This window comes from Rhea pennata, chromosome 27 (assembly GCF_028389875.1).
Source record: "Rhea pennata isolate bPtePen1 chromosome 27, bPtePen1.pri, whole genome shotgun sequence".
Lineage (NCBI taxonomy): Eukaryota > Metazoa > Chordata > Aves > Rheiformes > Rheidae > Rhea > Rhea pennata.
In genome coordinates this window covers 2,152,039-2,164,380 of record NC_084689.1, presented here as the reverse complement: position 1 = coordinate 2,164,380, position 12,342 = coordinate 2,152,039, and the positions used below count along the sequence as shown (strand labels likewise).

The following is a 12,342-nucleotide window of genomic DNA, read 5'->3' as shown; positions in this document are numbered from 1 at the left end:
TTCTGGGGATGCTCCGCCTGTCCCTGGGCGCGGAGCTGGGTATCTGCAGCCGCTGGGGTGGCAGAGGCGATCCCTGCTGCCCCCACAGAGCTTTGATGGCTGGAAAGGGGCTGCGAGAGGAGGACAGGAGAAAGAAAGTGTTGATCATCCCCGTGGTTTGCCTGCGAGGCTCTTCCACGTCCTCGCCATGGGCTGCTCCGGGCCTCGCCGCTCGCGTGTTGCGGTGCGGTTCGGGCCGTGCCAGATCCGCAGGGTGCTGTGTGTCCGGCGCTGCCCGCATCCCCGCTCCTCGGCACGCACCGTGACGTGGGCCGCCACCACCCGCTCCTGGCACCGGCCAGGGCCGGGGGCACTGGCACAACCGTCGCCATCCCGGTGCTCGCAGCAGTGCATGTCTTGACTCTTGGTCCCTGCTCCGTGCACCCTCTCCGGCCTCGCGTGGCGCGTTGGGATTTCCCTGGCTCGGTCGTTTGGTGCTATTAGGGTGCAAAGTGGCAGTGCTGTCCCAGTCCCCGGCGCCTCCGGGTGCTCCTTGCCCTGGGAAGGGCTCGGTGCTCACCGGGCTTGGGGAGAGGCTGTGACTGGGGCATCGCTCGAAAGCCCGTGACGATTAAGGGAACAGTTTGGGCTCGGAGCCCTCTCTGCTGGCGCAGTGCTGCGAAGCCGGGGGGTACCCGGGACCGTGTCGGCACCCCAAAGCTTCGTGGCCAGCTCCCGTCCTGCCTCCGTGCCGGCCCTGCACGAGCCCCCGCTCATCCTCTGGCTTCCACCGTGTCCCTGCACCAGCACGTGGGCTCCTCCGCCCATGCTTCCCGAAGGGGCTCCGCGAGCTGGGGGCCGTATCCTGCCCGGAGGGGTTTGCCCTGGGCTCACCGGAGCTGCGCCATCCGGCCGCCTTCCCCGCCGCCTCGCTCAGCACTTCCCCAGGGAACTTCCAGACCTCCCGCATGCAGCGGAGCCGGTTTCCCCCACGCTGCTGCCCCATAGGAACCTGCTTCGCCCTCCACTTCCCGGGACCCCCGGGCTCCCGGTTCCCCTGGAATAAGCTAGTTGTCATTCTGTCCTTCCCGTGCTTTCGTTCACGCGTTCAGCTTAGCCTCCTAGAAAGACACGTCTCGAGGCCCTGGGCGGCCACGTGCTGCCTCCAGCCCTCCGTCCTGCTCCCGGGGGCTCGGGTGAGCGCGGGGGTCCAACCGGGGCACCGAGGGGGACGTTGTGGCTGTGCGAGCGCTGCTGAGACTTTAGCCCTTAGGTATACGCAATAACCCGTCCTCTAACTCGCCCCTGCAGCGGTTCGTTACCAGCAGTAGTTCTCTGTGCTCTTTCTGTTGATGTTTACTAATGTAAACCCAGTATTTGTTACTGTAAGAGAATTTTTGTACGGTACTTCAAAAAAAAAAAAAAAAAAGAAACGAACAAGACCCCCCCCAAAAAAACAAAGAAATAAACCGAGTTCATGAAACGGCTGCCGGGATTTTTGTGAGCCCCGGCGGGGTATGCGAGGGAGGGACTCGGGGCTGCGGGCGCCTCTTCCCCCTTGCCCGGGCCGCTCGCCGCATGCGGCCCCGGCGGCTCTGGGCTCCGCAGCCCCGGCAGCTCGCGGGGCCGGCTACGAGCCGGGACGCCGGCGCCAGCAGCTCGTGGCCAAACCTTACCCCCTCTCCCCGGAAGCGGCTGGCTATAAACGGCAGGAGGAAGCGTAAAGTTCCCCCCGGCCTCGCTGCCCGCGCCGCGAGCGCTCGCGGCGGGCCGGCGGCTCTGCACGGCGCTGGGTTTCCGTCCCCGCAGCGAGGGGCGTCACGCGAGTGGAGGCAGGTCGAGCCGGGCAGGAAGGGCGCACGGAGGCGGGCGCAGCTGCTCTTTAAAAGTCCCCGCGGCGCCAGGCTCGGGGCCCGTCCCGCCATGGCTCCCGCGGTGCCGCTGGCGCTCCTGGCCCTGGCAGCCCTGGGGCTGGCCCAGCCGGGCCACGACGCGCCGGCCCCGCTGCGCCGCGGCTCCCGGGACGTCGCGGACACCCGCCAGGTCAGAGCCGCACCGGGGAGCCGTGCGGACGGGCCGCACCGGCCCCGCAGGGTTGGGGACAGAGGTGGGTCGTGGGATGCATCCGGCACGTGGGCTCCTGCCGGCGCCGCACCAGCCACCGCGATGCTGGAGGTGCGCGCAGCAGCTCCCAGCGCTGCTCCCGCCGCTGCGCGAGGCTGACGCTCCGCGGGATGTGCCGGGCGCCGCGTTGCTCCCCGAAGAGCCCTGCTGCGACCAGATCCCAGCGTGGGAGCTGTCGAGATGCTCCAGGCACCGTGTTGCTTGCCGAAGAGCCGTGCTGCAGCCGGATCCCGATGTGGGAGCCGTTGGGATGCTCCGGCCGCCGTGTTGCTTCCTGCAGGACCGTGCCGCAGCCGGATCCCGATGTGGGAGCTGTTGGGACACTCCAGCCGCCGCGTTGCTTCCCGCAGGGCCGTGCTGCAGCCGGATCTGGACGCAGGAGCCTCGGGGACGCTCCGGCTGCCGCGTTGCTTCCCGCAGGGCCGTGCCGCAGCCAGCCCTCGACATGGCAGCGGTGGCACTTCTGCTTTTTTTCCAGCCCCTTGCATGTGCACCCCCACCCCCCCCCCCCGGGCCGTCAGTCTCTCCGCTCTGTCCCCGACAGCAGCAGCGCCGAGCCCTGCCGGCCGCGCTCCTCCTCCGGAGCGGGCGGCGGGGGGTTCCCGGCAGAAAGCCCCACCGGCTGCAGCAGCACCCCGGGTTTGCGGGGGGCTGGGAGGAGGCATCGCCCCCCACCCCAGCCCAGCTTTGGTCCTCTAAAAAAAAAAAAACACCCCGCTGTCGGCACGCAGGGCTGTGGCAACCTCTCCGGCGCAGCAGCCCCCGTGCAGCTGAGCCTCTACTACGAGAGCCTGTGCCCGGCGTGCCGGGCCTTCGTGACCCAGCAGCTCTTCGCCACCTGGCTCCTGCTGCCGGACGAGGTCCTGAACATCACCCTGGTGCCCTATGGCAACGCGGAGGTGGGCGGCCGGGATGGATGGGGTGGGATTCGGGGGGGGGGGGGGGAACCGCCCCACGCCGCTCACCCCGTTCCACCGCCGCAGGAGACCAAAGACAACGGGACGTGGCGCTTCCAGTGCCAGCACGGCCCCGAGGAGTGTTTGGGCAACATGCTGGAGGTGAGCCGGGGTGGGAGGGCGGCGGGCGCCCTCCGCCGCGGCCGTCCCCCCCGCCGAACCCCGTCCTCGTCCCCCCCGCAGGCCTGCCTGATGCACGAGGTGAGGAACTTCAGCACCTACTTCCCCGTCATCTTCTGCCTGGAGTCGGGGGTGTCCATCACCAAGGACCTCGAGGCTGTAGGTGGCCCAGACCCCTTCCGCGCAGCGGGGTGGGGGGCACGTGGCGGCGGGGTGACGGCACCACGGCCGCCGCTGCCTCCTCCTCCTCCTCTTCCTCCCGGCAGTGCCTGCAGATCCACGCGCCGGAGGTGGCGGCGGGGCGGGTGGCCGCCTGCGCCGAGGGCGACCTGGGCAGGCAGCTGATGCACCGCAACGCCCAGCTGACGGCCGCCCTCCGCCCGCCGCACCAGTACGTGCCTTGGATCGTCCTCAACGGGGTAGGTTGGGGGGGTTTTGGGGTGGGGGGGGGCTGTGCCTCTCCCAGGGCGCCCGGGCCAGCGCCGTGGGGTGACCGCCGCTTCCCCCGCCACCCCACGCGCTCCGGCCCGCAGAAGCACACGGAGGAGCTGCAGGCGCGGGCGCAGGACGCGCTGCTCGGGCTGGTGTGCGAGCTCTACCAGGTGAGCGCGGGACGGACGGACGGACGGACGGATGGGGGGGGGGTGTCCCCGTCCCCCGCCGCCCGCTGCCCGCCGCTGTCCTTGCAGGGGGAGAAGCCCGAGGCCTGCACGGGCCGAGCCGCGAGGAGCGCCCGGCGCTGCGCCCGCTGAGGCGCCGCGTGCCCGTGGGAGCCGCCGCGGCACCCACGAGGGGAATAAAGAAAAGGGCAGTTTTGGTGGAAGAGGCGCCTGCCGAGTCCTGTGTTGCTGGGAGGGGGTCGTGGGAGGGCGAGGGAGAGCCGCTGCGGGGGTGGGGCGGGGGGGGTCTGCACGGGGCAGAGGGCAGAAAGGGGCACAGGGCTGTCCGCGGCCTGCCCCGCAGCCACGGGCTGCCCCGCAGGCGGGCTTCTGCCTCGGTAGGTGTCATGGCCGCCGCCGGGTGCCTCGGTAGGTGTCATGGCCGCCGCCGGGCGCCTCGGTAGCTGCCAGTTATGGCCGCCGGCGGGTGCCTCGGTAGGTGTCATGGCCGCCGCCGGGCGCCTCGGTAGCTGCCAGTTATGGCCGCCGCCGGGCGCCTCGGTAGGTGTCATGGCCGCCGCCGGGCGCCTCGGTAGCTGCCAGTTATGGCCGCCGGCGGGTGCCTCGGTAGGTGTCATGGCCGCCGCCGGGCGCCTCGGTAGCTGCCAGTTATGGCCGCCGGCGGGCGCCTCGGTAGGTGTCATGGCCGCCGCCGGGCGCCTCGGTAGGTGTCATGGCCGCCCGCGGGAAGCGGAAGGCGCCTCTGTCGCGGCTCCCCCCCCCCCCCCCCCGGCCAATCTCCTGCCGGTGGCGGATTCGCGCGGGGCGGCGGCAGGTGACGGGGGCCGGGGGCGGGGGAGGGCGAGGGGTAACTGGGGAGCACTGGAGCAACGGGGCTACGGGAGGGACTGGGACATGCCGGGGGGGGGGACTGGGGGGGCTGCAGGCGTAATCGGGGGTACGGGGGGGGGGTGCTGGGGCAAGGGGAGGGGCACTGGGGTAACTGGGAGAAGAGGGATGGGGCGGGGTGAGCGGAGGGGCTGGGGGCTGCAGCGGCCACCGGGGTGGGGGGGGACTGGGGATGCGGGTGTAACTGGAGGGATTCGGGGAGCGCAGAGGTGGTGGGGGGACTGTGGGGGCAGCTTAGCTGCGGGGTGCTGGGGAGGTCGGGGGTGGCCGCGGCGGCGGGGCCTTCCTCACGGCCTCCTCCTCCTCCTCCTGCTGCCCCGTCGGCTGCAGGGCCGGGCCCGGCCGCGGGCAGGATGCTTGCCCGGGGCAGGCGGCTCTTCCGCAGCTGCTGCGAGCCCTTCTTCAAGGGCCGGTTCCTGCTGGCCACCAACACGGTGAGCTGCGGGGCGCTGCTGGCCGCCGGCGACGCGCTCCAGCAGACGCGGGAGCGGCGGAAGGACCCGGCCAGGCCGTGGGAGCTGGCTCGCACAGGTGGGTCCGCGCCGAGAGGAACTGCCGTCGCTCTGCACCGCGTCCTGCCGTAACCGCGTCCCTCGCGGGCTCCCGGCGGGGACCCACTCGCCTTTTGTTGCGTTTCCCCCCCCCCCCCCAGGGCCGTATACGCTTACAGGGGTGGCGCGTAAATAATGCACGAAGGCATTGTGCGTGGCAGCCCGCGGCGGGCGTTCACGCGGCGGTGTTGTGTTGCAGCGCGCATGTTTGCCATCGGCTGCAGCATGGGGCCCTTGATGCACTACTGGTACCTCTGGTTGGATGGAGCCTTTCCCGCAAGCGGCTTTAAGGGCATGAAAACCGTCCTGAAGAAAGTCCTCATTGACCAACTGGTGGCATCGCCAGCGCTGGGAGTCTGGTATTTCTTAGGTAAAAGTGTCGCTACCCGCCTTATGTAAATGTTGCTAAAATGAGAGCGAGCCCACGCTGCATCTGCTTGGGGAACGGGTGACGCGTTCTTAGCCAGGCACGGAGGAGCGCACAGGCTGCCGGCGCGACGTCCGTCACCCCTGCTCCGTGGCTCCCTTCCTGGAAGGGGAACGGGGGCTCCTTCTGCAGCTGGTGACGCACGAGCTGGTGCCTGATACAGTACCGTTGCCTGCTCAACCTTGCCGCTGCTCACCCCGCCTCTCACCGCAGGCATGGGTGCCCTGGAGGGCCAGACCCTGGAGGAGAGCTGGAGGGAGCTGAAGGAGAAATTCTGGGAATTTTACAAGGTAAGCGCATCCCTTCTGCTCTTCCTCTACCCCCTTCTCACACTGCAGGTTCTGGCTGAGTGCTGATAACATCTATTTGCTCCTTGTAGGCTGACTGGTGCGTGTGGCCAGCGGCTCAGCTCGTGAACTTCCTCTTCCTCCCACCCAAGTACCGGGTGGTTTATGTGAACACGATTACGCTGGGCTGGGACACATACCTCTCCTATCTCAAGCACAGGGTAAGTGCTGTTGCTCTCAGGCCACTAGGCCACGTCACCTTGCCCGGGCCACGTTGACTAAGCCCCTTCTCTTGTGTTTTTAGCATAACCAGCCCCTGAGCACCGAGCACGACTTGCAGCATGTAAACCAGCGCAGCATTGGGATGTGAACAGACAGCGCTGAAGCCGTTCTCGAAGACTGCTGCCCTGTTTTCGTAACCTGCACAGTGCTAATTGGTTATTTGGGTTTCCCGGCTGCAAGCGCTGTGGGTGTGGGCAGGAGCCGGCTCGTGGTGGCCACGAACGAGGCCTCGACCCAGGGAAGAAAAATTGATTCCCGGAGACAATCACAGCCGTGGGCTGCACTTCACTGCAGCCCAGGAAGATCTTGCTAATTAACTCGTCTACTGATTGCAATTAGGGATTTAGAGAATCTTGTGTCAAAGGCTATTTAATAGAGCTGATTTTTCTATTCTTCCACAGAGCCCGTGCTGTTAGGGGTGGGAGCAGCTGCTGCACTTGCGCTTTGCATCTAGCACCTGGGGGGGACTGATCCCCAGGGCTCTCTGCTCTGCTGCAGGCAGGTTTTTCCCTTCCCCAGCAAGGTCGGCCCCCTTGCTCGCCTCTAACAGCTTCTGGAAGGGAGCAGCCCTGACAGCAAACACAGCAGCTCCAACCCATTCCTTGCTCCCAATTCAGCCGTTTGTCTGGCAAATCGCTGCCGCTCCCTCTGATCACATCCTAGCGCCTCCAACCTTTCCCTGTTTTTTTTTCTCTTTGCAAATTCTTGCCAATTACCATGGGAAAGGTCACTGTATCTAGGGCTACCTTTCCCCTCTCTCTGCATTCCCCTCTCTGTTTCAGGGGATGAACTCCACTGTGGTGGGCTGCAAACTTACAATTGTAGCTGTGTAATCTCTGCCCCCGCCCCCCCCCCCCCATCAAACACAGCTGAACGCAAAAGATGGAGTTAGAAGAGAGGCTTTGCTAAGGCCTTCTTTAGGGAAAGCCCTACGCTGGGACCACACCAGCCCCTCTTCTGGCTCAGCTCTCAGCAGGCCCTGCCAGGAGCTCTTTTAGGGCCAAGCAGCTCTGGCTCAGCCCTCGAGCCACAGCTCTGCTGGCTGCTTTCACCACCCCCCCATCCCCACAGCAGCAACTGCCTGCACCCAACCGCAGGGCTGGTCCCGCTGCGGCCAGCGTCTGCTCCCCCAGTCCGGCCCCGCATCGTCCCTTCCCTCGTGGCTTTTCCCCAGAAACCCTCATGTGCTCGTCGGCTGCCCTTGCCCCTCGTCAGGCTGCAAACTCTCATTTCCTTGCGCCCTCCTGCATGCAGGCTGCTCAAGCTTGGGGCTGGGCCCTTGCTTTGTGCTCCAGCGCAGGAGGCTGCTGGAGCATCGCTGCGGGGCCCCAGGCAAGCGCGATGCTCATACTGTAACCTGGAACTTATTTATTTACAGCATTGATGAAGATTGGCTCAATGTGCCTAAATCGACTTTTCTAAAGATTAAAGATGAGCTTTACTTACAGCTCTGTCCTCGCTCCTGAACCACACTGCCGTCAGGGTGGGACCAGCCCTCCCACGGCTGTGCGCCACGCTGCTGGAGTGTGCCGGGAGCCATTTGGCAAATGCAAATTACAAAAACCAGATACTTGGTCTTTGTCACAGAGCTTGAAATTGCTAATCTGAGGAGGAAAGAGGTTAGAAGCAGCAGGGAAATGGCCCTTCCCCCTGCTTGGGGGTCGCCCCGGCTGGGGAGGCAGCGCTCACTGGCCTCCCCCTCCTCCCCTGCCTCCTGCAATGACGGGGAGTAACTGGTGATCAGCATTGATTTATTTCTTCACAACATTTCTTTAATACAGTGATTTTTAGGAAATTGTACTCTTTTGACACTTTTGACATTTGTACAGTACAGTGTAACTCTTCCATAAGTAAACTTCACAAAAATAGGAAGGTGGAAGGGGGGAACAGGATACTGTGGTCAGGGGACCTGTAAAATAAAGACACGGCGCTCCAAGAAAAATAAATAGAGGGAAGCAAGACCTCCGGGTCAGTCATTGCTATAGTAATATCCACTTATTCACAGTCTCCACAAAAGCACATTACTCTATTAACAGACAAGGAGCCAAACGCTCTGTAGCAAATCAGCAATGCTCATCCGAGCCCGCGGAGCCCGGCTCGCTCGGGAAGCGGCAGCGGTTTCCTCCTGGCCATGCGCTCCCAGGAGCTGCGCGTTGGTCACGGCCGCTGAGCTGGGACTAGTTTGCTACAGCTTGCTTTGCTGGCCTTGGGGTTTTGTTTTTTTGTTTTTTTGTTTTTTCCTTTTTTTTTAACCTTTAAATAATAGATTTAAAAGGGATATTCACAAGCAGGTTACCACACTGATTAAAATAAATGCACCAACACAGCCACAGCACGGCAGGTCACACACACACAGTGTCACTTCCTACTTCTATTTACAAGGAGGGTTTTTTTGTTGTTGTTCTTTATATGTACAAGGAGGAAGACAGCAGGAGCATAAATTAGCATCTATTTATACAAATAAACAAGAGTTATGAAATAATATATCCATCTGGGGCAAGGGGACAGCCACAGAGCAAGGAGAACCGAGCGGCTCTTCGGGCAGGCGGGGAGCGAGGGCGGCTGGGCCGGCGAGCGGGAGAGGGGGGCCGCCGGCCGGGACGCGGCGTTCCCGGCGCAGCCGCCCCTTCCCAGGCCACGGCAGGGCTTCGGCGCGGGCGCCCGGCTCCGCTCGGGACACGGCGGCGAGCGGGAAGCACCGCGGCACCAGCTCGGCCGCCACCGCTCCCAGCCACCCTTCCTGTGAGCCGGAGACGGGCAAACAACGGAAATCAATTTTTTTTATATATATATATGTATATATCGGAGTCAGGCTTGTAGAACAGTTGAAAGCAGACTCGGATGAGCTCTTCTCCTACCATCCCGGGCTTAAAAATAAATAAGGAGGGGTGGGGGGCACAGCTTAACTCGGGGCAGGGGACAGGGCAGGCTCCGAGGGCAAAGCCTGCGAGGTATCAGCAGCAAAAGCCATGCCGCTCCCCCCCCCCCCCCCAAAAAAAAAACCCCAGGGTGGGGAGGAACTACGGACACGGGGAGGGGGCGGGACGCACGGACCGAGAGCCGGCGGTACCGGAGGGGGCCGGGGCGCCGGGCCCTAGCAGGCACAGTCCTGGTGCGGGGGCGCCTGCTGGTCCGTGAGCTGGGGGCCCTGCTTGGCGCCGGTGACCGCCGGGTCGGCCGCGTCCAGCGACTCCGACATCTTCTCGCAGATGATGTCCACCAGCCGCTCGAAGGTCTGCTTGACGTTGATGTTGTCCTTGGCGCTGGCCTCGAAGAACTCGAAGCCTGGCCGGAGGAGGGAAGAGGGGCGTCAGGGCCCAAACGCCGTGGCCCCCACCCCCCCTCCAATCCCACCGCCTCGATTTACAGCTCTTCCTTCGCCCCCTTAATAAATACAGGGCTGCCGCCTACCTGAAAAGTGCCCTGGCTCCTCCTCCGTTAGTTAAATATTCATGGGAGGTTTGCAGCGCTCCCCCCCCCGCCATAAAGCCATAAAACCTCCTCCCTGCTCGAGCCGGGTTTAACCCGCCCCGGGTTTTTCCCGGTTTTCCCCGCTCGCTGCCGACGCTCCTCGGCAGCCCAGCCCGGCTCAGCGCCGCTGCCGCTACTCCAGCGGCGGAAGCGGCGAGGAAATCGCTAACGAAACGACGGGCGGGAAGGCGGCGGCGGCGGCGCTCACCCAGGTGCTCGGCGAGCTGGCGGCCCTTCTCCGACGACACCACGCGCTCGTCCTCCATGTCGCACTTGTTGCCCACCAGCAGGACCTGCGCGTTGTCCCAGGAGTAGGTCTTGATCTGGGTCGACCTTCGGGAAGCAGAAAAAAAAAAAAAGGTAATAATAATAATTAAAATAATAATGATAATACAGGAACCCCGCCGGGCAGCGGCGGCGGGGCTCGTCAGGGGCTCGCCGGGGCGGCGCGCACCAGTCCTGCACGGCGTTGAAGGACTCCTCGTTGGTGATGTCGTACATGAGGATGAAGCCCATGGCGCCGCGGTAGTAGGCGGTGGTGATGGTCCGGTACCGCTCCTGGCCGGCGGTGTCCTGGGGAAAAGGGGAGGGAGGGAGGGATGCAGGGACTCGCCGCGGGGCAGCGGCGCCCGCGCGGGGCCGGGGGCCGCGACGCTCACCCAGATCTGCAGCTTGATGCGCTTGTCGTTGCGGTAGATGGTTTTGACCTTGAAGTCGATGCCGACGGTGCTGACGAAGGCGGGCGTGAAGGAGTCGTCGGCGTACCGGAAGAGGAAGGAGGTTTTGCCCACGCTGCTGTTCCCGATGATCAGGATCTTGAACATGTAGTCGAAGTTCTGGTCCGAGGACTCCTTCTGCCCGTAGCGGGAGTCGGTAGCGGACGCCATCTGCGGAGCGGGGCAGCCCGTGAGCCCCCACGGAGCCGCCGGATCGGCGCCCGGCGGCCTCCCCGGCCCGCAGGCAGCGCCGGCGCCGGCCCGGCCCGGCGCGCGTAGTCAATCCGGCCCCGCCGCCGCCTCCAGGCCTGAACCCCGCTGTTTGCGGGGAGCCCGCGAGCCTGGCGGCGAGGCGCGCGGCGCTGCGGGGCGGGCGCACGGCGACCCACGGGGATGCCGGCGGCGGGGGCACCGAGGCGGGCGCACGGCGACCCACGGGGATGCCGGCGGCGGGGGCACGGCACCGCAGGGCAGCGGGTGCCCTAGCGCGGGTGCACGGCCCTGGAGAACTGCAGGCGTGCGGCACCGCAGGGCAGCGGGTGCAATGGGGCGGGCGTGCAGCACCGCACGGCAGCGGGTGCAATGGGGCGGGCGCGCGGCACCGCACGGCAGCGGGCGCCTGGCACTCTGCGGGGATGCCGTGCAGCAGGTTGCACGGGGGCGGGCGCCTGGCGCTGCGGGGCGCTGGGTGCAATAGGGTGGGTGCCCAGGGAAGGCAGCAGCAGGTGCGTGGCCCCAGGGGACGAGGACTGCGCGGGGCTGGGTGCACGGCGCTGCAGGGCGGTGCAGGCCAGGCCGGTTATACAACCCGCCGGTGCCGCAGGCCCCGAGCCCGGTGCAGCCGGCCGACCTCCCCCACCCTTCGGCTCCAGGCCTGGCCGGGGGGGGGGGGTGGGGCACGGGGACACCCACCGCCACCCAGCACCCCATATGCAGCGGGGAGCCCAACCCCCGCCGGGACATCCCGGCTGCAGCCACCCACCGCCCCGGATGCAGCAGCGCTACCCGCACCGCCTGCCCCCCCCCCCCCGCTGCTGCAATCCTTCCCCCACTGATCGTGGCACCCCCCCCCCCCCAAGCTTTGCAAACGCCCCTCTGCTGTGCAACCTGCCCCCACACATACACACGCACCCCGGCCGTGCAAACCGCCCCCCCCGTGCAATGCCCCCCCCCCCCCCAGCCCCGGGCCCAGCGGGGGGGGGGGGGGGGGGGCGCGCTCACCTCCAGCTCGCGCTCGCGCCGCGCCTCCTGCAGCAAATGCAGCAGCGGCGCGCGCCGCCCCGGCGGTTGCAGAGCTCCGCTGACGTCGGCGCGCGGAGGGGCGGGGCCAGGCATGCAGATGAGCGCTATACGTCAGCGGTACGGGCCCGGCCGGCGCGCTGATAGGCCGGCGCGGCGCCGTGATGGACAGAGCTCCCGTGCCACGCCGGGCGGGGCGGGGTGGGGTGGAGGGGGGGAGGCCCACCTTAGCACTCCCCCCCCCGTCCCCAGCGCGGTGGTAGGAGCCGCCCCCCCGCAGGGGGCAGTGGTGTGGGCCAGCCCGCCTCCCGGGGGGCAGCGGAACGAACCATTCCCTCCCTAAATGGGGGGAGTGGAACGAACCAATCCTTCCCGAGGAGGGGGAGTAGAAAGAACCATCCTCCCTCCGAAGGCGGAGGGCGGTGGAAGGAGCCCTCACAATGTCCCCCCCCCCCGGTCCATCACGACAAGCCCCTATGTCGCGACTACCAGCTGTCACAAGGCGCAGGCCCACACCCTCAGGCGAGCCTGAGGAGCCCTGGGCTCCCTGACCCTAAACCCCCTCCCTGGGCCCTGAGGTGGGGTCCAGTGCCCCCAGTGGGCCGGCGGGTGGGCGGCAGCCATGTCGCTCCCCGGGGGCAGCCCCCCGCCTGCCTTGTCCTCCCTCGCCCTCCCTGCGGGC

At 66.3% G+C, this 12,342-nt stretch overlaps 3 protein-coding genes across 3 annotated transcripts; 2 read left to right on the top strand and 1 right to left on the bottom strand.

Moving 5' to 3' along the window:
- Positions 1-1,698: 1,698 nt before the first annotated feature.
- On the top strand, positions 1,699-4,002 carry IFI30 (IFI30 lysosomal thiol reductase). The gene is made up of 7 exons (XM_062596263.1): positions 1,699-2,022; positions 2,835-3,002; positions 3,087-3,161; positions 3,243-3,338; positions 3,446-3,598; positions 3,713-3,781; positions 3,869-4,002. The coding sequence occupies exons 1-7, from the start codon at positions 1,903-1,905 to the stop codon at positions 3,929-3,931; spliced, it is 744 nt and encodes a 247-aa protein (XP_062452247.1). The 5' UTR covers positions 1,699-1,902; the 3' UTR covers positions 3,932-4,002.
- Positions 4,003-4,575: 573 nt separating this feature from the next.
- MPV17L2 (MPV17 mitochondrial inner membrane protein like 2) lies at positions 4,576-8,210 on the top strand. Its single transcript, XM_062596264.1, has 6 exons — positions 4,576-4,613; positions 5,018-5,218; positions 5,438-5,608; positions 5,879-5,955; positions 6,045-6,173; positions 6,257-8,210. The coding sequence occupies exons 2-6, from the start codon at positions 5,041-5,043 to the stop codon at positions 6,320-6,322; spliced, it is 621 nt and encodes a 206-aa protein (XP_062452248.1). The 5' UTR covers positions 4,576-4,613; positions 5,018-5,040; the 3' UTR covers positions 6,323-8,210.
- Positions 7,969-11,737, bottom strand: RAB3A (RAB3A, member RAS oncogene family). Its single transcript, XM_062596262.1, has 5 exons — positions 11,643-11,737; positions 10,365-10,592; positions 10,160-10,278; positions 9,914-10,038; positions 7,969-9,519 (listed from the first exon to the last, which is right to left on the bottom strand). Exons 2-5 carry the CDS (start codon positions 10,590-10,592, stop codon positions 9,329-9,331), a joined length of 663 nt encoding a protein of 220 aa, XP_062452246.1. The 5' UTR covers positions 11,643-11,737; the 3' UTR covers positions 7,969-9,328.
- Between the last annotated feature and the right edge of the window lie 605 nt (positions 11,738-12,342).